At 39.5% G+C, this 24,468-nt stretch overlaps 1 protein-coding gene across 7 annotated transcripts in view; it reads right to left on the minus strand.

Moving 5' to 3' along the window:
- Positions 1-19,935: 19,935 nt before the first annotated feature.
- LOC121201435 (calcium-activated potassium channel subunit alpha-1-like) overlaps positions 19,936-24,468 on the minus strand; it is a 105,145-nt gene continuing 100,612 nt past the window's right edge. For 5 of the 7 annotated variants that reach the window (XM_041067263.1, XM_041067261.1, XM_041067262.1 and 2 more), the window contains one exon: positions 19,936-22,191. In XM_041067263.1, coding sequence (XP_040923197.1) covers positions 22,170-22,191 — 22 coding nt within the window. In that variant the 3' untranslated portion in view covers positions 19,936-22,169. Of the gene's footprint in view, positions 22,192-22,846; positions 22,849-23,067; positions 23,097-24,468 lie in introns of all 7 variants that reach the window. The other 2 variants (XM_041067266.1, XM_041067265.1) reach the window with 2 other exon arrangements.

Genomic DNA, 24,468 nt, shown 5'->3' on the forward strand with positions numbered 1-24,468 from the left:
TAGTGTTTCGTGCATCCTCATTTTTTTCTACCTCTGAATCATAGTTTGTGGTTCAGGTCATCAGATACAGTTTGTCATTCACATTGTCTACTCCTGCTCCCAGGAGACATTTCAAGTTTTAAACACCATCACATATTTTACTGACAGGCAATCTTTTCCCAAATCCAACGCCTTGATATATCACTGTGAGAACTTCTCTTTCTGCAGAAAAATGGTTTCTTCATTTTCTCTGATAATAACTTTGATTGCTGAGTTGAGAAAGTTGAGCCTGGCCTGCAGAATTTCAGTGAAATGTGACGATGTGCTTCATGCATGAGAAATGTGAGAAATGCATCTTTTTATTATGATGTGAAGAAAGCAAAATAAAGGCAAGGCTGAGGGATAATACTAAAGTAACAGCTCAGACAACTGACAAGAAACAAGTGACATTTCATTGTTTCTTGCTTCAAGGTACCGCGTGGAGTTTTCTTGGAAACAAACACTACTTATGTTTACATCTAGTGCTTCTCAGCAGAACGCATTGATTCCTGTGTTGAATGCATTTCTGTGTTCAGACAGCTTTTTTGAAAATAAACCTGCATGGTTTACATCCGTATTTGCGAGCTGGCAGTCTTTTTCTTATCTACATTTTGTTTGTACATCACTACATTTCATTGGTGCTTTCTTTTTTTTACCATTACCAACTGTCCATCCGTGCAATAGGTTGAAGCCCTTAGCAGAAATGTGTAGCATGTCAACTACAGTCACATGTTTATAAATGTACATTTGTGTTTGTAGAGCACAAGATACAAAAAAGGACTTTGGCAACCACTTGTCTAATAGTTTAATAATAAATATCTTAAACTTGCTGTAACTGATACTTTGGATTCTTTGGCCACAGTTGCCTATTTTTATACATCCAGCAGACATGGAGCAAAGTGGGTTATTTGGAGTCATTTGTCTGACCACCTGACCAATGTGACTCCAATATTCAATTCAATTTTACTCTGTTGTTGATCTCCACCAAGTCCCGAGGGAAATATTTGGCTCTTCTATGGCCAAGTGCTCCATTGTGATCACCAGCTAGGCGCTAACTTTGTCTGTCTGATACTGGGCAGGTAGCATCGTAGAGGGTTTTTAAATGCTGATGCTACTGAAACAATACAAAAATGCCATGAAGAGCTGAGGCAGGAGTCAGGTGATGAGTCCCTGTGCATTTGTTACTATGGACAACCCCTTTCATATACACAAAGTCGTATGATCCATTTTTAATATAAATATATGGATTTTCATAGGTTTAATATTAGTAATATACTCAGTAATACTGCTTAGTACATTACTAAAGTACAGTAATAAGCCCTGCATTGCAAAGTCAAGAAAATAGAATTAGTGAATCTTTCCTCATTCAGATTTTGTTTATGTTTTTCACTGAAATTCTTTCACGTTTGCCAGTTCTTATACAGTAGCTTCATTCTAAAAAACTGTTTCCTGTGGCTCCACCCACTGAGGTTTCACTCTGCAGAGAGTACAGCTCTGGCTCTGAGAAATGTTTGTTTAGCTAAATCTTCAATCTGTGATGATTCACTGCTTAATCTCCAAAGGCAGCAGCAGAAGACCGTCTTGTATCTTTCAGTATGATGTTTTGGTAAACAACATGCCGCAGCTCAGCAGGACTGTCTTCACAGTGGGGCTTCGTTGTAGACCTCAACATAATCAAAGCTCTTGTTTGGAGATGTGAACGCCTAGTTTTCAGTTTGGACATCCCCGGTAATTTCTCACCACTAACAAAGCTGCCTGCTGCCTTCTGTTCTGAGTGGAGCCTGAGATTTAGATCTAAAGGCCTTATTTGAAAGTGCTGGTCATGCATGCAAACAAGGGGGTGCTATGAAACCATGCCCTTTGTCTGACACACAATAGCATTTCAGCCACTGGGGAACAGCTTGGATCTCCATAGAACTGGCATTACTTTCATGTCAAGTGACACTGAAGGCAATAGAGTGACCAACTTCTCAAAAAGCCTCCACACATTCAGCTCTTAGGCTCTCCCTTTCTCTCCTCTGGTCTTTCAGAATTGCTGTATTGGGACATTATTTCATACGCTTTTAAAGTGGTGCCAAGCTATTCTCACAGCAGTAGCTTTGATCAAGACTATGATTTGTAGAGTATATGCTAACGGCTAGGACTTGACTGGTAGAGCTCACCCTGGTAGATGGCTACAGTGATCACATGTCTTTAACACAAGGCAAACAAAAGGAGAACATTGTTTTATCTCCTGTATATTTACATGACAAAGCTCCAGGACCTAAGAAACTACTGCCTTTATGCTTTTACTTTTATAACAAATACGGTACATTAATAACATTATAGCATGCCTTAAGGAAAGCAATTTGTTCTGACACATCAGCCAAAACATGTTGGTTTTATTGTTTTGGTATTATAACCATGACTTAGACTTCTCATCGTTCCCATACAGGAGAGTATTCAATTCAATTCAATCTTGCTCCACACTCAGAAAAGCAATAATAAGACTGCAAATGACTATTATTTATTAATCTGTTCATTACTATTTCTATTAATCCACTGTTGTTTTCATGTGGCCTTCCTGGCCAAATGTTAAAAGGCTCTTATAAATAAAATAAAACTGTAAAACTTTTCACTGTCCACAATTGAAAACATTCCATAATCAAACATCGGATTATGGAGCTTTTGATTAGTTTTCAATGTTTTAGTAAGGAAAAGGGTTTTTTTCCTCAATATTTTCCTATATGAACAGTGCCTCCACCTAATCAGTGATCTGCTGCTGAGGAGGAACACAGGAAACATTACAAAGACAGAAACAGACAAACAGAAAAGACAGACAGGGGAAAAAAAATCCAGAAAAAAACTCAACTGTGGGGTTTGTGGTGGGAGGGGTCATGTTGTTTGATCAGCAGACAAGGGGGAGGTTGCAAAGCCCTTGATGCTGATAGTGGGCAGCGGTTTAAACCCCTGGAGTGATTGACACTTCTGCCACTCCGCTGTGGGCCGAGTTGGGTTGGGGGGGTTACACACAGAGAGGCCTGTTCCTGGCTTTACATTTGCATCCTTTGCCCATGGGTGGTTGTGTTAATAATGTGGCAACTGGGAAGATTAATTGTGGACAAGCAGCAGGATTACGAGGGTCTTTGTGGGAGCAAAGGGAGCACTGGGTGGGAAAGGCCTGTGATCTGTGAGGCTGAGAGGAAATTAGTCAGGGCAGACTGGAGCTGCCTTTTAACAGCGTACCTAAGGAAATGAAAGCCTTGTGCAAAGAGGATATTGAAATAAGTAGCCAGAAAATTGTTGACATTCTTGAGAGGCCTGTATCGTTAATATTCATTGTGTTAATGTGAACGCGCAAAGGAGCAAAAACACTGTGAAGAGTAAAAATATTCCTTTAGTCCACTTAAGGACTTACTAAAAAAGACACTGCACTAACTGAGTCAAACATGTTATATGTATTTTCTTAGATTAGAAAATACAATGTGGCTCCTCTCTACAAAATTGGTCTCAGTCTCTGTCTAGTAGCCAATTAAGAAAAATAGCAACACAACAAAGGAGGCTTCAGTCCCCTACAGCTGTGTCTCCTTTACTATTGAAGAAAGAAGTGAAGGAGCAGGGCAGGAGTCTCATGCCACCTGTTGGATTATCCACACATAGCAGCACAAACTTCAGACTTGCTTCCTGACCCTCTACTGACCTTTTCCTCACCACAGTTTGTAAAAACAAAAAAAAAACATGATTTAATTTATGCTAATTTAATGCTGTGGGTGCAATATTACATAATCGACAGTCCAAAGAGAGTTTCTTATCTAATAGCTTTTAAGGGGCCCAAAGTATTTTAGCAGTATCAAGATAACTGTGTGCTGTTTGAGAAGCACAGTTCCTGTAATGGTGAACAGCACGGCCTCAGCTTCAAAGAGCCTTAAACGTCAATTTTCACACACAAGAGAATTCTCACTTTGTACCTTGCTTGCCTTCATCGATGTTTGGCTGCTATGCTCGTGGCTTTCCCATCAGTAATCATTTAAAAAAAAAAATAGGTAAGCATCTGGACATTTAGGGCTCTTAATTAAAATACTGGTGTTCTTCCAGTGTAAGAGAAATCATGAAAAATGGCCTGTCATGGCGAGTTTCTAAAACCAGATGACAAAGCTGGACAACTGGGTGTGGAGGGTTTCCAAACAGAACCGCTAGGCTTAATAGTTGTTAATTAAATTTAATTGTTCAAAGCAAAATTGTGATGCTCAAAAGGCACGGCTTAAACGCTCAGTAATTTATCAGTAATTTAAAGGCAGATTGCTATTGCGTCCTTACTCTTGATTAATTTCAGACATATCGACCAATCTCAAGTGAGGAAAATGATCTACAGCTTAATTTCTTTCACTCCTGCTGCACTCATTTGGGGAAACAGCTTACACCGAAACAATTGTGCCATTTATTAACAATATGCTTGGCGGAGGGCCATGCAAATTCAAGATGTGCTGTTGCAATGTAAGCTAGTCCACCTATGAGCATTACCAGACTTCCAGCATCACTCGCCAGTATCTGGAAAGATATACAGTCGCAAATGTGTGTGTGACATGATGTGCTTTGAAATAAATTCCTAGTCCGCCGAGCCTTTGTGATTTGCGGTCTCAGAGCAGAGCATCTGAGATGTAGTCTTGTATTTCAAGTATGTTTTTAGTTGTGCCAAGATGTTGCAGCACTCATTATTTTCCTCGGATTTCTGAAGCACCATCGTTTATCAAGGAGATTTATTGGCAGATGGACCACCAGATGTTTTGAGTATCTTTTGCAGAAAAAGAGAGAGCATGTTTGAAAAGTTCGAAATGTCTACAGCACTGTTGTGCTGCATTTTTATTTTTTAAGGAGAAACATGTGCAGTAGATTAGATCCAAATACACATTGTGTTACTCAGATACTTTGGGCTAATTAAGCTAAATCCAAAAACTTCAGTTGATGTTCCACACGTCTGGTCTCCAGTGTTCATGAGAGTTTACATTCTCCATGCTTTCTGTCAAGAAAAGCTGAGCTGCTTTCTTTAAAACAAAGCAAAAATGAAAACATTTCCTTTTTGTTTTACAGGGTCATTTCACCCAAATTATAAAAACAAACTCTGCTGTTTTGATTTCTTCTGTCCCCCACCATAAGGAGACAAGTGGCCTTTCTTGGAGACTGTCCTCCCAAAAAGAACGACAGCATCAGTAGATTCAGAAATGAATCACTTACTAAGTGACATTGCCCTATGGCAGCCGTACTAATTTTGCGACCAAAAGAAGTCAGGTGACCTTATTAGGGACAAAGTCCTCATAGGGACAAGGTTAAGGTGGATGGATGAGTCGACAAAACATTGGACTGTAACTCAAGAGACCACTGGTTGTTTCATGTTTCCTATTGACAGTCAACTACAAGTGGATATTGTACTGCAAGATCGTACAATTTTCCACAAAACAAATACATTGTCAGTTAAAATTTTTCTGATACATTCAACAACATTTTTCCAACTTTCCAAATACATTAATTAACAACATTTCCTAATTAAATTAATGGAAAATGGCTGAATACCACAGGGGATTAGAAAGAAATACAATTATTTTCATAGTGTATCTTTTGACATTTTGCTGAGAGAGGGTAATCAACCGAGTCATGGGGGTTACAGCTTACTGACTGCTAACATCATACATTATGCAAATGTAGCTCCTCAAATTAACCTTAAAGTCAGCTCTTTGAAATGATCATAATTTTTTCCATTTCAGTACATTTCCATTAGGGCACACATGACAGCTATTTAAGAAGCGAGAAGTTAAATAGTGCTGTTACCACAGTAATAGGCTTGAGACTAGTTGTAAAAATAGTCATTCATGGGAATAAGTGAATGCATATTATATTAATAGACCTCTGAAGTGATGAATCACTTCAAATGAGTTGGGAAAACTGTCTTAGTGCTTTTTACTATTACATTAAAGTTAACATCTGACCCCTGGGTCTGCTCACAAATCGCAGCTACTTGATGTAGCACTGACCACGACCTCAGTGATGAGATTATAAAGCTACTGGACGGAAACTAGAAGAGAACAGATGTACAATATCACTTGACTTAGTTTTTTTTTTTTTTTGCCTGTTACTCTGTGAGGTTGATTAGATTTTTCAGTGACTGATTCAAGTTTGAGCGAGAATAATGCATCACTGTTTGAAGGAGGCAGCGCAGGGATTTAGTCATTTAAGAAGGAAAACAGAAACAGTTGTTTGTGTCTGGCGATACTGAAATAACCTTGGGAGTGGAGATAAGAAGCCACAGGGCCACTTTTGTTGTCACTAACAAAATGTGACATTTGGGTATTAGAGCTGTTTCAAGTCAGCGTACATAAGAAATTTGTGTTTGAACAACTGGCTCTTTCCATCTCATGCCTCGTGATCAAGCAGGAACAGGTTTGGCCCGGTGCTTATAGTGGATGTATCCATAAATTATCATCGGAGAGCTTGCTGCTGTTATTGTACAGCTTCACCCTCTTCGCATTGAGTTTCAGCTCATGTTCCACTCCTCTCTCCCCTCATATCTCAGCTGCGACTTTGTCATGCAGCCAAGCACGTAATATGCTCTGAGCTCTGTATCATGTCCAATTATAATTAGCTTTGTCAGGCCTGAGCCCTACAACCCTCATGCAGATAATATGATAATATGTCTTCATAACCAAGTGACCTTACATGTGCAATATTTCTCTCCTTCTTAAGATTGCGTGTCAATAAAGTAATGGAGTCTGGGAGGCAGTGGCAGGGGAAGATTTAGATGATTGGGCTCTCAGGTGCAGTGATGTATAACCGTTATTATTCTACCTGTCTGAGTTGTATACACAGCTGGGTGCAGCATGGCGGTGGCCAGGGAGAGAACCGGGCTTTCAAGTGAGGCCTTTGTTAATAAGCCTTTAATCCTTTGTTAAAGCCTGCCACTGAGGGACACTTTCTCATTTTCACTCTGCACATAGAGATTTTGAGTTGAAATAAAGAGTTGTACTATGAGAGCACTGCAGTGCCATGGATGTTAGATTAATAATATTAATCCCACATATTATTTTGGATGTCAATATGTGTGATATCTGCTGCAGAAAAGTGAGTTTTTACTCAATCAAGTAGTCGATCAACTGAAAATTATTGGACAGTGTCTGATTCCCTGAGCAGCCACAGAGTTTTTAATGTCATACTGGTGAGCGTGTCTTTGTCACGAGTAATTTGCGCTGAGGATTTGGCTCAGCTCATGGGCATAGACGTGTGCAGCCATGCAAATGTGTTGCTCTTCAGGTTGTAGCAGAGGTCAGCTTAAACACCAAACACATTGACATATATGTAATAGCTGTGAGATTCCCATGCACTGTTGCATCTCGCCCTGGTGTTCTCACCCCGTGGTTGATAGAAACAATTGGACAAGAGAGGCTCTTTTGGAGAAAGACGGCAGTGAATTCCTGACAGGCCGAGGTTTCACTAACACTGACGCAACGTAATGAGGGAGCCAGAGGTGAGGCCCATCTCAGCACGTCTGTGTGGATTTCCCTGAGTGATTGATGTGTTCCAGTCAAATGAAGCGGTGGGCTGAGTGATATGACACTTGTCTCGCTGTGACACACGTGTTCGCGGCTAACGCTTATTGGTGTTGATGGGCCCCACTCCACTCAGCCAGCCAGGCACAGTTATTTTGATCCCTTGTTCTTTTATTTCTGTCCCCCCTCTTCCCTGTTTTCTGTCTCCTTGCCACATCAAATCAGAGTTTAGAGATGGAGGCAGGACCCTCAGGTACTAGCTTATTAAGCATCAGGAGCTGAGACAAGATGAAAGTAATAATGGGGACCAGACAGCCGGGTGGGCACCTTACATCTCAGGTAGGAAGTGACATTTGGGATTTTTCTGGTGAAAGGAACTCATGGCAGAGCTTATATGGCTTCAAAATGCATAAGTGCCTCTGTTGTCAAATAGAAGTTAGTCCTCTTTTTTTTTTTTTTTTTTTTTAAACAGTAATGGGTTTTAGTATATTTGGCTACAGAAACTTAACATGCTGCATATATATGCATATATGCAATTCTTTGTCCAAAAGCCTCAGCTTTACTTTCTGTTCTGTTCTAACAAAATTAAATTAAGATGGTGACAATGCTAAACATTATACCTGCCTAACAACAACATGCTGTCATTGTCATTCTGAGGATGTTAGGATGCTGAAGTTAGCATTTAGCTCAAAGCATCGCTGTGCCTTAGTACACTCTTATAGAGCTGCTAGAGATGGAGACTCTTAGTCTTGTGACTTTCTAAATGACTTGATGTCTGTTGAGGAAATGGCTGTCAATCCATTTTTTTGTAGTTTAATTCATCAACTGACTGATCATTTCACTCTTCTTTAAAATGACAACTAGTATCAGTTTTACATGAATGCAATCCACTATAGTCACGTTGATAACTTTCAGATCTTTATAATGGTTCCTAATGCTTCGACAAGTTAAACATCCAATAAACGTTACCATCCAATAGAGCTTTATCAGTTAATTGATTTATTGTATAAATCTGTACAAGAACTGGTGTGGAAACGAGTTTAAAGGTATCTTTCCAGGCTGTTATCTTGCTGTCGGCACTCAAAACATTTCCCACATCAGATGCCCTTTCTTTCATTTCAGCACTCATGAATCAGGCGCTGATACACTCTTATGGTCTAATGACTAATAATTGGATTAAAGTGATTCCAGATTGATCACTGCCTAATTCTAAAATTGCTCTTCCTTTAGTGAGAGCTGCTGTGTAAAGTCTGGGAACCTTCAAGTCTTTTTTTTATTTTGCTTTAAATGCCTGGTAGATGTGGGCGACAGTTCCAGTGGTCACAAGATGGTCGCCATCAAACACTATCCGCTTCTGGTCTCTGTGACAGCTCTCATTATTGGAGGCCACCGAATAGTTACCAACTGATAAAAGCATATCACACTGCGGAGGAAATTGAATTCTGGAGGACATAAATTCAGACTGGGAGAGATCATAGTCAGAAGCTAATTTAAGGAAGATTAAATTAATTTCAATGACATCCATTCTATCTTGACGAAGTCAGTACATAACATAATGTAGCTCTGTTGCCTTGAGATAAGAGGATAGTCATTTTAGACTGGGCACAGCAGTAGCTGAGGATCAAGCCCTAATCCCATTGCAGCAACCTTTTTTTACAGAACATCATGGAGGATACAGAGTGTCTGACAACCATTATTCAGTAAGGGGATTTTAAAAGTCTTTCAGTTTAGTGTGATAATTTAATTGACTGCTGACCCAAAGCCTCAGGACACAACTTGCCTTCATACTGAGCCAGCTCAGTTTTCATGTTCACAGTCATATTTCTTATTTTCTATTTAGTCTCATATCCAAACTAGATAGCAATTTATTATTTTTCAAGAACTCGAGTCATGATATCTCTCTAGCTGCCACGTTAACTGTTCATTGCATTATTTTCACCTCCTCTTTTGTAATGAAAGAGAATATACATGAGTTGTGAGACACAGCCCATATTAGCCTCTGTTCCACCCGTTTTCTTTCTGTTTTTCTAAAACAAACAAACAAAAAGAAGTTTTCTTCCCATATTCTAAGATGAATTGGCTTCCACTATAGCCATTGCCATTTAAAGATGAAGCCTTTGTGAATCTAACAAACATAAACAACAATTTTTAATGCTTTATTCACAGACAAAGAAAAGTACACAATCTGTTGAGCTAGTGACATTTAACCCATGACTGTCCAGGGCTTATGGGAAATGGTGTTCTGGCTGCCATCCCTATCGAGACATGTAGAATGAACCACATAACATGTTGTTGAGTAAGGTTTTGTTCTAAGGCTGAATTTGTAGTTATTTGTGTTGTCAGTAGGATTTTTAATGTTTCTGGACTTCGGTTTCCCAGCTTTGGTTTTCTTTAAAGTTTCGTGTTACTGAACAGTTCTTTGTGGGCTCATCACTATTAGCAGCTCCTTTGACATTGCATGAAATAATTTGTTCAATGTCAGCATATGTAGTAGTTGAACTTTACTATGATACTGAGGGAAATGTGCAAAAGATTATCTTTATGCTGAAGAAATTGTTATCGCAAAACCTCAAACATAATCTTTCCCATTCTGGTACTGAATTTTGTTTACAATACAAAATCTATACAACGTCACTGTTTGCAGCATCTAGTTTGCCTTCATCCCTCCACTGTGCGAGTCCTTGTGGTTGAGCTGTCTAAATGGCTAATGAATCACAGATGAACATAGACACAAATTAATCTCCCAGAAGTCCCTGGGTAATATGGCAGCCATTTAAAACTTTAATCAATAATCCTGAAGTTGAAAGCGTGCAGGCGCTGCACTTGTTTGGTCACAATAAACAGAAAGCAGACTGCAGCCTCCTTTAAATTATGGTGACAAGCACAGTCACGCTAAATCACTGGAAGTGAAAAATAAATGTCTGCATAACTTTATCAGCTGTGCCTTCGTGTTTCCTTTGGGAGCGGAAGGATATCAGCAAAAACACTAGTGGAAATGAATGATTTATGATCTAAACTAACACTCCAGTCCGCTCATATTGGTTGTTTTCGGTAATCTATGATGAAATATGTACTGTATATAAATATTGAGGCCAAAGTAACATTTCATTAAGTTTTACATGACTTAGTGACATCTAAATGTCAGTTTGCATTTTAAATTGTCTTGACATATTCTACTGTATGTAAACACTGTTTATTCAACTTGAATGAATTCGCCACCATTATGTAACCGCAATAGTTCCATTATATTTTCGTTAATCAAAACTGTGAACAAATTGTTTCATTATTCAAACAATTTTATGGAGAAATTACGTATTTCAACTGAGTAAAAAATAGTGTTTACTATAAAATAAACTAAAAATCTATGAAAATGCAATTTATCATTGTAGAGGGTAAAATATCCCAAACAAATGAAATCTGCAAACTGTTATAACCATTGCTGATTGTTCTGTTTCGCTCGGTGAAAGAGAAGAGCCAACAGAGATAGCAGATCGGTAGCTTCAATACAAAGTGTCACATCCTTTGGCAGTTTCATCCTTTGGCACAATAATGATCCTGAAAGGCTAAAAGCTCATTGCAGTGAAAAAAACATTTATTAAATTCACTGTGAGTTCTTCCTCCTGACACATTGGCAGGGCTTGTTCAAGTATCTTTGTTGTTTCTTCCATGAGGTAATGGATAATACATCTTCTGTGTATGACTTTATTATGTGCCACATTTCATAATCAGGGTTTTATTACAGTGTAAGATTACTACATGCACAAAAGGCAAACTGTTTTTATTTACTCTGGTGTAGCATCATACTGCATGCAGACACACACATATATATATGTATATAGTCCCCGAATTGCTTCCATTCCTTCAAGCTAATACCATTTCAATTGCCTGCAGACACCAATGAATGTCAGACAAGTGTGCTCTTTTCTTCTCTTATACTGACACAATAGCATTTTATTAACCTCCTCCTCATCTTCTTGTTCTCATGAATTTGGCCATGATCCTCCTCTCCACCTCAGAAAGATGATGTGTGGATGCAGGATTTGCATTTCCCTCATCTGTCTCTTCCTCCCACTATCCCTTTCCTGCTCTCCATCTTTCAGAACTGTAACCTACAGTCGCCAGCTGTGCAGGGAGCCCCAGAGTGTATTTACAGCGAACTGCACTTTATCACACACAGCCGCACAGCTGCCAACTTTACTCGTTCCGTACTCCAGCCTCTTTGCCTCTGGCCATGTTTTTTCTTTTTTTCTTTGCTGGTGAGATCCTGCACCACTGCTGCATTCTTCTTTCTCCCCAGCTGCTGCCCTGCTGGAGAAGGTGGGGTGAACTGTTAATGGCCTGTAGAGTACAAACAGCGGTGCCCACCACTGCCACTGGGCAGGCTTACAGCACACCTCCCGGTAAAAACACAAAACTAAAACAAACGCCACCATTCAGAGTTTTGCGGGGTAAATAAATCATGTTGTGCAGGGTTTAACAGTGCTCTTTTTGTCTTCTAACTTTCTGCAAAAGCAATGATGCATCAATTGTTGCTGCTTCTCTCTGCTGGCCTCTTGTTGATATTTGGATACAGAATTAAAATATCTCCCCTATGTTTGGCCTGGCAACAGCATAAATCTGTCCAGAGACTGCAGGGGGTCTGGTGATGAGCTGCCTCCTTCCCTGCCGACCTCTTGTCCCCAGGCGGACAGAGTGGAATTCATTCCCCCCTCTCTCTTATAGTCCCCAGTGTCCTCACAGCCTATCAGGACAGAGAGATCTCCACCCCCTCCCCCCTCTTAACATATCAGGGGCCGTACATCTTCCACTGGCGCAGAGCTTTATGCAAGGTGACAGCTCCTCACACTTCAGTGTTCGGATCACCTCAAGTATCTCAGATATCGGAAAAAATGAGCACACTTCCCACCGCGGTGACCAAATGTAGATTGACTGAGGGTATCCGCAGGCCGCGGCGCCCCTATCCTCCTGTCCTGACAGAACAGGCCTGCTGGTAACTCTCTACATAAGAGAGAGCAGAGTCTGGAGACACATCAGAGGGGAAAGCTGGCTGCAGACAGAAGGGGGGGTGGTGGTGGTGGTGGAGAGGAGTGAACACTTTGAAGCCATTGGAGGTGATGTCAAGTTTGCTTAGACTCAAGGATGGTGTTTGAATATGCTGGCCACTAATATGGCACCAGTATCTCTGTCCTCATCTCTGTTTTCTGTCACTATGTACAATCTGGGCTCGTCTCCTCGGCTCCTGACAATGTCCTTTCACATCATGTTATTGCACACTCTGAGCTGCAGTCAGCAAGCCGTCACTCAGCTTCTTTGTCTGAAAGTCAGGCCCATTTTTGCAGTTAATGCACTCGCTGCCTGTATAAAAGTGACTGGAATACGTTTTCTGCTTTCCCGTCAGGAAATCATTGGCAGCGTAACTGGAATATCACTCACCGCTCAGCTTATTTACACCAGGATGTAGCTACGTTCTCCACAGTCTGACAAGTGGTATTTTTTGCGCACAGATTTAAGACAAGGGCCTAACCTGCTGCTCAGGAGGTCTCTTATGAGAATCCAGTCCCCATTTTTTTCAAATATCTATAATGTATATGTCAGCGCTATACATCCATATAATTTTCCTGCCCTTGGCAAAAACGCACTCCTCCACCAATTTTTCCTTAGCATGTAAATATATTTTCATTCCCGCTGGGTTTGTTGTTTTTGGTGTGTTGGTGTAAGGTCAGCTCACCCTGAAACCTTGCTGGAGAGAAACCTAAAAATAACAAAGCAGTTTAGATTTCCTCCAATTGCAAAGTTTATGTTAAAGTCACGGCTCAGCAGTATACTCTGCTCAGCCAGTGATCCCTTTAAAGAGTGCTCAGTCTGCCTGTCTAGACATTGTCTCGAGGCATAACCATATTCTGAAGGTCAGACTTGAAAAATTGTTCATATCCTGTCTTTTTGAAATGTTTTTTTTTTTTGTTCATTTATAGCAGTTTGACAGAGAGATGTATTTATTTAAAAAAAAAATTTCAATTTAAAACAGATTAGTTTTTGCTCATAAAGAGTGCCATCATCATACTGTACAATGCATGTATCACATCAAAAGCAAAACAGGACAAAAGCCATGGTTTAGCAGAAAGGTCAGACCATTTTTGAGTTTATTCAGCTGGTTGTTCGCAGAGGATAAAATCAGCCATCACTTTATGGCCACAGAGCAATCAGACACAGCCCTCCAGTGTCTTCAGCTGACTCTTCTGCCCCTGTCAAGTCCTCCTTCAATCTGGAAGTCTGAGCAGTCGCGTGGAGGTTGACATGATTGCCTTTAAGCAGCCCCTCTTAGCCAGTGACACACAGCTGCAGCCAGGCACCTCTTCTGACAGTAAGAGCACCATGATGGATTGCCTTGCCAAAACTGCTGATCAAAGGAGGTCGAAGTTCAGATGTGTGTCTGGCTGCACTAGGCATGTGCAATCACCAGAGATGGCTTTTCCTGTCCAAACACCCGAGCGTAAGGCTGAATTTTAGATTTTGCTGATAGCTGCCTGATTGAGCTGCACAGTAATAATGTCATCAATTATTGGGAATTTATCAGACGTAAGCTTTTAATGCTTTCTCTCTCTCTCTCTCTCTCTCTCTCTCTCTCTATATATATATATATATATATATATATATATATATATATATATATATATGTGTGTGTGTGTGTGTGTGTGTGTGTCAAGAATATTTGAATTTATTGATCCAGACAGTTCAACTGAGCCTCAGAACCATAATAAAATACAAACTTCCTACTGGCCAGTATTGCAGCACATACTGCTTACTCTTTGACCAGTATTCATACACACATTAATACACATAAAATGCCATCTTTGGGCTGCAGAAGCGTTGTGCTGAAAAGAGCAGACATTTAAACGTTTCTGACATGTGTCGTACTACCATTGAGACACTGCCACTGATGTAGGTGGAGCTGACAGCATCCCAGCCATTGAAGATGGCTCTGGGACATACCAAGTTTGGTATGTGTCAGCTCTCATTGTTGTCAGGATACATCATAAGTGAAGTCGGAATATGTAAACAGCCTCATTAAAAAGGGAATATATATGAAGCGTTTTGGAGGAGTGATGGGAAAATGTTTTATAAGTTTGCCCTCGCTCTCCTGACATCTACAACAATACAAAGGATACTGTAGAAAAAAATAGAAAATATTCTCCAATATGCATGAGTCATGTAAAGCAGACTGTATTTACTCCTGATATATTTGATTGACAGAGTTAGCTGGGTTATGCTAGAAAAGAACTGGTTCCTGTGATGTGTTGTCCAAGCATGTAGGAAGGCAAAAATGTTTATTGTTGTTCCAAATGGTCACACTCAAAGGCAGAGTAAAAAGCCTGTCACAATATCGGTGAGATTTGGGGATAATGGTGCACATTTTCAGCCACTTTCTCCCGGAAGGTATTCGTGATGTTGCTCTCAGTTGCTCGTTCGGAAAGTGCCAGAAATAGCTGTGTAACAAAAAAAAAAAAAAAAAAAAAAAAAAAAAGACAGGTAGAGAGAAAAGATCAATCCCTGGCTCCCTTCTTACGTCAGCACAGCTGGTCAGTCACTGCCTGAAGTAGGTGTGAATGTCGGACTTGGAAAGTTAGAGAAATTGTTGGACACAGCCCCCCCCCCCCCCCCCCCACTCAAATCTGATGTGGGACAGTTATGGGTGGAGCTGTTCAAGCATCCAACAAGCATTTCTGATGAAGCATGCTGGTGCCTTAACTATAAATAAGTGCAGATACAAGTGTGTCTGAATGATCAACAGATAATACACTTAATAAGAGCAATTTCACAATTTGGGTCTTGATTCGGGAGGAAATGAAGCAGAGTGAAGCTTCCCTATCTAAAGATCCTGGATTGAGTGGGAGACTTTTGCAGTTGAGGTGACTAAAGAGTCTTATTTTTGGGCCAGACTCACATTAGTGACATTTATCACTGAGAGGGAAGATGGTATAATTAGCTTGTCACTCTACTTTAGGCTGAGCTGGTGCTCTTTGTGAAGAAGAATGGACTGCAAGCCCATAGAGCTGACAGCCAGTCGATACTGTGGCAATTAATGTCATAAATAATTCTAAAGCCAATTATATTAAAATGGACCTCACCCTCTAAAACAGCACTTTATTTCCTATCATTTTATGATGTGTTCGATATCAAACAGCAGGAGCAGATTTTCCTCTTTATTTCTACATATGGCCGGCATATGGCGAAGTCATAATGTGAGACATAAAAATCAGAAGGGCCATGCAGTAGATTTATTTGTTGATTTAGTTTGCTTTTGACTTATGAATGTCTTCCTTATTGCTGAAGCATCACCCGCGATAAAAAGCAAATACAAAGTGTAAAACCACTTTTAATCAAAATTATACTGCCTCCATGTTGCTGGCTGTATAAAATGGCTACAGCTCATAAAGAATGTGAGTAATTTAATGGCAGTAGTGGTTAAATATATCAAATGCTCCTTCTGGCCTTGGGAGGGTCAAGCCCAGTGTGATATATAGAGAAGACTGTGATGGCTGAAGGTCGTGTCAGCTTCTTCTGCATAATGCATGAATCCTGTAACTCTCTCTGACTCCAATCTTCTGAACCTGAACCTTGGGATGAAAATTTTACTAAGTAAATCAGCGAGCATGCTGGCATTTCTATTAACCTCCAGTGTGGCGCTGACACACAACGTGAATCACAGTAAATAATATCTTGCAAATTGTAAATCATGTTTACAACTTAGGCTGAGAAGTGATGTTATGGGATAGTGCCATCTGTTTGCTGTTTGTTGCTGCTAATTTCTTCGCACAGAGGCAAAAGAGAAGGTGTTTTGAATACAGGGAAAATCAGATTGCTGATGTTGAATTATATTTACTTTAAGCATTTATTTCTTAAAACAACCAACAAAAATTCAAAACTTTTGCCTTTGACACCTGCCGATGGTATTTTATTTCATGCTATATTAAGGCAGATATATTCTATGATTACACAGGTTAGATTTAGTTTTTGATGATTGGTATTTCCCACTTCAAACATGAAAATAGCCAAGAGCTTTGATTTATGCGTGCATGGAGTGAAACAAAAGAAAAGGAAATGTTGACCTTTACAGGGAACATAAAGGGTCAGTGCGGCAACTGTGCCTTACAGGCAAATTGCCTCCCAGTGCCAGTGATCTATCCATACAACAGGGATGAAATTCTTATCTTTTCATGTGTGTGTGTGTTTGTGTCTTTTTTTGTTGTCGTTTATTTTGTTTTGTTTTATGTTTTGGTTTCTAGAAATGTGGGAACGCACCGTGTTTCTCTGTAGTGACAGAAATGTTAACAGTAAAGTTTTCCTCAATTTTAATCACATTCAGAGAAATATTCAAGTGATGGTGCCGAGAATCTTTGTTTTAAACACTGTGTGCAAGTCTACCAGCTCTCCTGCCCTTTATTTCTGTATCAAAGGCTAATGCAAAATGTATATGGCCCTTGGCACAAAGGATGGTGGTGCAGCTCGGTACAGGAAGATCTGTGTGCTAAAAGCTTGAAACATCTGTGTAAACACATGGCCTTCTTCCAACCATGTAGACAATGTTCTCATAGCCTTAAGATAGATGTCCAAGGCAATATACCTTGCCCTGGGGCCATGCTGGAATGGCTTTGAACATCTGAAAAACCTTGAGCTTCAAGCAATATCCACTTTCAATATTCCAGCTTGATGGTATAGAAGAATTCAACCTATGGCTTTTATTTGACTCTTTGTTGTTCTAAGCATTTGGATCAATCTTACCACTATTGAGTGGAAAGGTGTTTTTGAAATAAAAATACAGAAGTTTTAATGATGCAGTTATATCTTATGTTTTGGGTTTTTTTTTGTTTTTTTGCCAGATTATTTTCAAATTTAAAGGATTTTTATATAATAGGGTTTGGAAAAGCAGGGCAAACAGAACAAAAAAGAGAGGGCCTTCTGCCTTTGTTGTTGTTCTTTAATTCTGTTAATAGCCCAAGGTAAAGATTTATCTGCTCTTGTCAATTTACCTCAGCCTCAATATAAAGCACCAAGGTCACTTTTTCCTTGCCTGGCCCACAGGATTAAATTGTCATGTCCCTCTAATAGGCAGCACAGGGAATCATTAGTCCAGCTCAGCTGCCTGACTGATAGGCATTTCAGTCCAATCATGGGAGTGTGCCGCCACAGGCCAGCCAGTATTGACACTGTGTCAGGACTGAGAGGGGACGCCTTAATCAGCCAGGACACTCTCAACATTGATTTGACAAGCTGCCGTAATGACCCCCTTGTTTTGGTAAAGGATCACTGTTTATCCAGACTGGCATTGATGCACTTGGAGTGTTGTATTGTCATGGAAACTATTATCACCAGCCAAGTCTGTGCAGCTGGACAAGAGTTGTCTTTAAAGGGGGACCATGGGTTTTGTGTGTATGTGTGTGTGCATGTGTATTTTACTCTTTTTACTTACTCGTACAGACTCTGTCTTTTCTAGATTAATGGCTATGTTCTATTTTCTATGGGGACTTAATGCTGATGTTTCAGTAGTGAGGGATAAGGTATCTAATGTGACAGCTAGTGAAAGACAGTGAAGGCAGAGGAGTCTGCTTTGCTTTATTGTTTTGCATGTTTCGTGGGTTCTCCTTGAAATTGAAGACCTGTGATGAGACCCTCTCCCTTTCCAATCAGGACCCCAGTGCTGTGTGTCTGGCTAGCTAGTCAACACTTAAGGTCATTATGATTAGTTTGACCAAGACGTCAGCTAGGCCAGTGGTTTCCAGTCTTTTTTGTTGAACATGATCCCACAGCCTTTAGACTGGCCTAAAGGCTCTTCATCATACCCCTTCAATAGATTGGAAAGGCTTTCATGGAACTTTACCGCAGGAGAATCGCTGCTGCTGTGCTAAATCTCTTGTAGTTTCAGAAGCTGGTGTTGCAGCTGTTTATCCATCGCCTCTGGTTATCTGGTTCAAGTTGATAGCTTGCTAACTAGTTTCTGTGCACTCTCAATCGCAGGACTTGGTGTTAAAGCATTACAATTGACTCTGACGATGGGGAACTGGAGGGTCACTGGTTATTATGACTACAATTTTACTGAAGATTATCATATCAGATTTTAATTCTATTTATCCTATTTTCCTCACAAACACAGATATGTGGGTATGTATTTGTTTTACTGTATGTAATCATAGTTTTTTTCCCCCAGTTTCTGACACCAACCATATCTCCCACTTATTGAAAAGAACAGACACATGTCAACAAACTATTGGCAGAATGGCCACAAATGCACCACCGCTACCTGCAGTAACATTAAAAGAAAATCCAACCTTAACACTAATAGCATCGCTTCAGCTAATTGTAAAGGAGCTATACACTGTTTGTTTGCATCTGGTTTCACTTGGTAACTGCTACAAATGCGTAACAGGGCAAAAGAAGCTACTTTAGGATGTTTATCTGGTTCAACGTTAGTGCTAGCGATAAGTACTTTGAAATAATAAGTGAACACTCTGAAGTTGATATAGGAGGTATTTTTCTTGCTCTTCTGTTTCTGCCCATATTGTGTGAATCCAGTATTAGCAATATCTTATACCCCACACCCCAACTCCATAAGTACCCTCTGGGGTACAATGTCCCTCTGTTTGGAATCTGTATATCCCTGCTTAATTATTGAGACAACTGCCATCGTAATTTGACAGAGCACATTTCTAATTACGCTCTTTAAATCACAGCGTATTTAAGTCCATGAAAGCTTTACAGCTTTCCTTACAGCTAATATATACTGTAATCAGTGTTTTGGGTTTTTTTTTTGGTTTGTTTTTGGTGCTACATGTGTATGTTAAGAAGAGGTGACACTGTGGCTGGCAGGAGGATCAGGGAAATGAGCGGCCTCTCTGCGAGGTGTTAGACTATAAATATTATTGGCATGCTGACAATCTCCCACAGAGCCATGGTGTGTAAAATCGTTAACAAGCAACATGATGGACCCTCTCCATCCCCAAGGTGAGAATGTGGAGGGTGTTTTTATCAGCCATTATCCTGAGGGTGCAACGAGGTGTCCCATGTCACATGATATGTGTGGTTATCAGAAAGTGCCTTGTATCATCATCACAGAAGAAGACTTCATACAGTATATAGTCCCTCTCTGATAAACAAATGTGTAAATTGTGGCCTAGAGCTTCTGTATTATTGTTTTCTGTGTGCCGTGTGTCCATTCAGCAACAGTAACTTCCTAGATAAGTCTCAGAAAATAGAAGACATAACATACTGTAGAACACAATACATCAGCTTTTAATTTGTGAAAATACAAAATGAAATCATGTACAATTTATGTACAAGCCTATTTGTACAAGACAATAAACTGTATTTATTATTGGGTATAATGACATAATGTCAGAAATATCAACTTAGCACTGTCATTGTATCCACAAGTCAGTGTGCTAAAAAAAAAATGCACAAAATAATACAAACTAGACTGCAATGCCGAATGTCTCTCAACCCAACAGGTACTGGCAAACAAGAATATCTGTCAAACAAGAACACACTAGAAAGAAATATTTTACATTAAGCTTTACAGATTTCTTTGAGGAGTACATCAAAATGAACTGCTATCAGGCTCTGCTATTGATGATGGATCATTCAAAAATAGTTTTAAGACTTTTCAAATTATTTACTACAGTTCTGTTTAATCTCCAGGGAATTACAGCCTCATAGTAAGAAATTCAAAGACTAGTTTTTTTAAGAATGGTCTCCAAGCTGGCAAGATGGAAAACAAAGAGGAAAGTACATTTCTCAGTCTCACAGCAAAGTTAAATTTTGCTTAAATCCAGCTAAACTAGAAGCCTCTTTTCGCAGCAGTGGGTCTTCTGGAGTCCTCCGTTGGCTTCAGCACTGCCTGGCACATTACTGGCACTGAGGGGATGGATGGCTTGGATGTTCTCTGTGCCAGTAAAAATGTCACAACCTTTCTCTTTTTACATCCAACATGAATCCTCAGCTATACAGTGACGCAACCTCAGTAGATTAAGGATTTTATGGATTTCTTGTGTTTTTATTATTATATTTATTAATATATATTTTTTTTAAACTTTTCTTCTCCTTCATTGATTCTGAAGTAAAGTGACAACAGTGCCAATATAGCTATGATTTATTATTCAGATAAGATTAATAACCATTCTTAGCTCTGTATTCTGGCCTCATGTGCTCACTAACTGAAACAAATCATTGATGCTTTATCACGTGTATAAATTGTTTGTTTTATGGATATTTCAGATATGTAATTGATCACCAAGATGGTTTACCAACAGAACAAATTCAGAACATATAAATAACCAAAAGCACTTTTTATGATAGAGCTGTTTTTTTTAAAGCATGAACATGTCTGATTATGGCATTAAGATTGGTCATGGAGTACATACAAGCGCTTAATGGCCTCCAAGACAATCCTGTGTCAGGCAGTGCTTACAGCCAAAGGAGGACTTAAAGATGCCCACTTCATGCGATATGTGGCTTTCATATTCAGTTCACCTACAGACTTATAATATGGCGCCATGCTATGTCATAGTATTTGACTTTGCTGTCTATGGTGTCTTAAATAAATGAATAACTGTCACTGTATTAGAAACTGTGCAAGATTTTTGGTTATATGATAATATTGCCAACAAAACAGCTCCATCATATTTGGCTATTAACATTAAAAAAAGAAAAGAAAAAACACTGTCCCTAACGTTTTACCCCTGTAGCAACTTTCTTTTTCTTAAAAGCTTTACTCAGTAAGATTTAGGGGATTTTGGACATTGCAACCAAACGGTGACATGAAAACATTTATAACAATTGACTCAAAAAGGCAAGATAAGACAAATATAAATGAATAGAGATAAGGCTGGAGCCAAATGCCATTTACACATGGACACTGGCCATCGTAACTGTCACAAATGTTGTGAATTAGCTCCAAATGGCAAAGGAATCACTGAGAGTCAGTCACTAGCAATGCCATTGTGGTGGGATCGCAGCTGGATGTAAAATACACATTTTAACATACTGTACAGAATAACTCTGCAACACTGGGTAAAGTAAATGCAGTAGTAGTAGTTGTTCATTGACAGCTAAAAAGGCAACTTTTACAATTGCAAAATTGGATCCAGTAATATCTCCCTCTTTTAATAGTAGTAGTCATTTTTACATTGGTTGTTTCCTTCAAGTGACCCACATTCCCCAAAATGGAACAAAAAAGTCATGGAGTCTGGTCACCACTACAGATTAGCTGTGCAAACTAATAGTTGAGTGACTGCGATACTTGACTATGATTGTCCTTATGTATATTTCATGTATGACTGCTTGTACAATAAGATTTCTGCAGCAGTGGATGAGGAAAGCAGTTTGTGTTCATCTCATCTAATGTCAACTGATGATTTATGTTTGCAGATGAGAAGATGTCCCGAATCCCAGTCTGACACCTACATGACAAGTCCTCTGGTAGTCCAAACGTCCAGGTGTCAGCGTGGATCCATAGCTCAGCACTCGTCTTCTGCTTCTCTGATGGGTGGAATCAAGCTGCTTGTGGATTTACATTGACTGACTTGGTTGACGGCGAGAGTATTCACAGGCTTGATCTGTATGGTCCTCAGGTGGGTATTCTCTGGTTCATCTGTAAACCATGTCTTTTCTGAGAAAGAGCCAAAATCAAATAGAGACAAAGAGGAGGGACATCAGACAGTTAATGCTACATGGACGTTAATTCAGTTTTGTTGTGTTTTGTTTTCAGTTGTGTTTTAAGTGCACACAGAACATTGGGAGGACAAGAAATTGTCGTGTCAATTGATAGTGTGTAAGAAATTCTGACATGATGAAATCAAGATCCAAGTTGAACTTTAAATAGCAGGTACATATCACTCAGTGTCCCATTGTCCCAGTTTTCACCTCTGTCATGTCACTCGTCAAAAGGTTTCTCATATATACCATACTGCCATTGAAGCATGCTGTTTTGTTGGGTCATCAGTCATGCAAGTCACCACTTAAACAAAATCTGTTCTCATACTTCACTGTAATAAATTAGAAGTTAATACTTTTAATTTAACAATTCATACATAAGGTTTTTTAAAAATCTTTTTGAGGGGCTTCAGGCTTTTGGCTTGATGCAACTTTCTTTTCTTATTGAAAGAAATTGATAGTCTGGCATAGTATATCAGTGGTGATTCATCCACTTGGCAATGTCTGTGGTCATGCATTTTCATCAACATGACTCAAGGCTGTGTTGCTATAGCACATTAACACATATGCCAGTAGCTACATGTTGCCAATAATAAAACATCAAACATGACTTCTGACAGAATAAAGTGAAGTAGCATCAAACCAGTCAGTTGCAACCACACAGTCAAACCTACAGTGAGAAGTATTGCACAGGTCATAACCATGCGCTCCTGATGCAGTCATTTGGAAACACCATACTACTTGGCTTTCATTCAGAGGGCAAAATGTCAGCAAGGACATGACCGTGTTCAATGCATTATTTAACATCATGCATAATCATTCACTTCCATACCTTGGCCCACTCTATTCATCCTTGTTGCACTTTGGAAAAAGAAAGTAGTACACTAAATGTAAGCTAAATGGGAAACACTGATATGACCATTAATAACAGAAACAGCACAGCATGATGATCAGAGGCATAAAAACAGCAGATGCTCTCATTACACATGGATGTAGAGTAGGTTAAACAGAAGGGTGCGACCAAATAACAACAAAAAATAAAGAAAAACAGAATATGGATCATGTCAGAAAATCTTTAAGTGCCATTACTATGCATCTAGCCAATGTAGCATGTGTGAAGCAGCCAGACTGTATCCATGCCTATTGCCAAAACAGCTGGGGGGATGATGTTGTCCATGTTTCAGATGTAATTCAGAACCCAATGAGCAGCATGCAGCTAACATTACAAAATGTGTTGTATAATGTACTTTGGTATCAGCACAAAACAAGAGCTCTCAGCAACTTCATGTCGAACATAAATGTAGTTCTCTAAAATATGCAATGTAAATGAGTTTGTGCAGCTGAACATGTTTTTTTTAGCACAGATTACTAACCATAGAAAGCTTGTAGTGTTCATTCAGCAGCTGTGAAAATGTGCTCATTCATTTTTGTGAATGAACAATCTATATTTAAGTGTGAATATTTTCTCATAGAAAGAGTAGTATATTAGAAAGTAATTGGAGAACGCATACCTCTGCCAGTTCTGCAAAATCCTCTAAATGTGCTAATAACAGAACATCTTTAGATCTTTGTAAACTGAAATACACACAATGACAGACAGTAATGCTTAGTAACTCAAACCTACATCCTGTCTGGGAATACTATATATGAAGGGTGGATTAGAAGTGCCCTGAGATTCTGGATACACTGAATATTGTTAAGGTGTCTTGGACACACCTTTTCAGTGTCCCATGGCACACTTGGATTGTGCCTGTGGACTGGCAGATGGCGGGGATGGTTCTCCTTTTAGAGTAAGAGGCCCTGACAGTGTGCTCCAGTTACTGTGGTATCACATGATGGATTCCATCCTGGTCATGAAACAATAGAGAAGCTCTTTACATTCGCAGAAGTACGGGAGTGGCCATGGGATCTTGCTTATCTGGTCTGCATGTATTGTGTGAACTTGTGAAGGTTTATGACTGTTTCCCTTGTAGTGGTATGTGAATGTACTGCATGAGGAGCATTATTTGTTTTTGTTGTCCTCATGGAAATAATTTATAGGTGCAGCTGAGAAGTTTAGGGAATCCAATTTGTCTGAATCTCTGCCTTTCTGCAGATGATGTAGTTCTGTTTGCTTTACTGACCCATGACCTTCAGCAAACACCGGGGTAGTTTGTGGCAGTTACTTGATGTCAAAAACAATCTAATTACTAGTAGCCAAACATTCACTAAAATGCCTTGAAAAAGAGTTTAA

Source organism: Toxotes jaculatrix, chromosome 21, assembly GCF_017976425.1.
Source record: "Toxotes jaculatrix isolate fToxJac2 chromosome 21, fToxJac2.pri, whole genome shotgun sequence".
In the NCBI taxonomy this organism is placed as follows: domain Eukaryota; kingdom Metazoa; phylum Chordata; class Actinopteri; family Toxotidae; genus Toxotes; species Toxotes jaculatrix.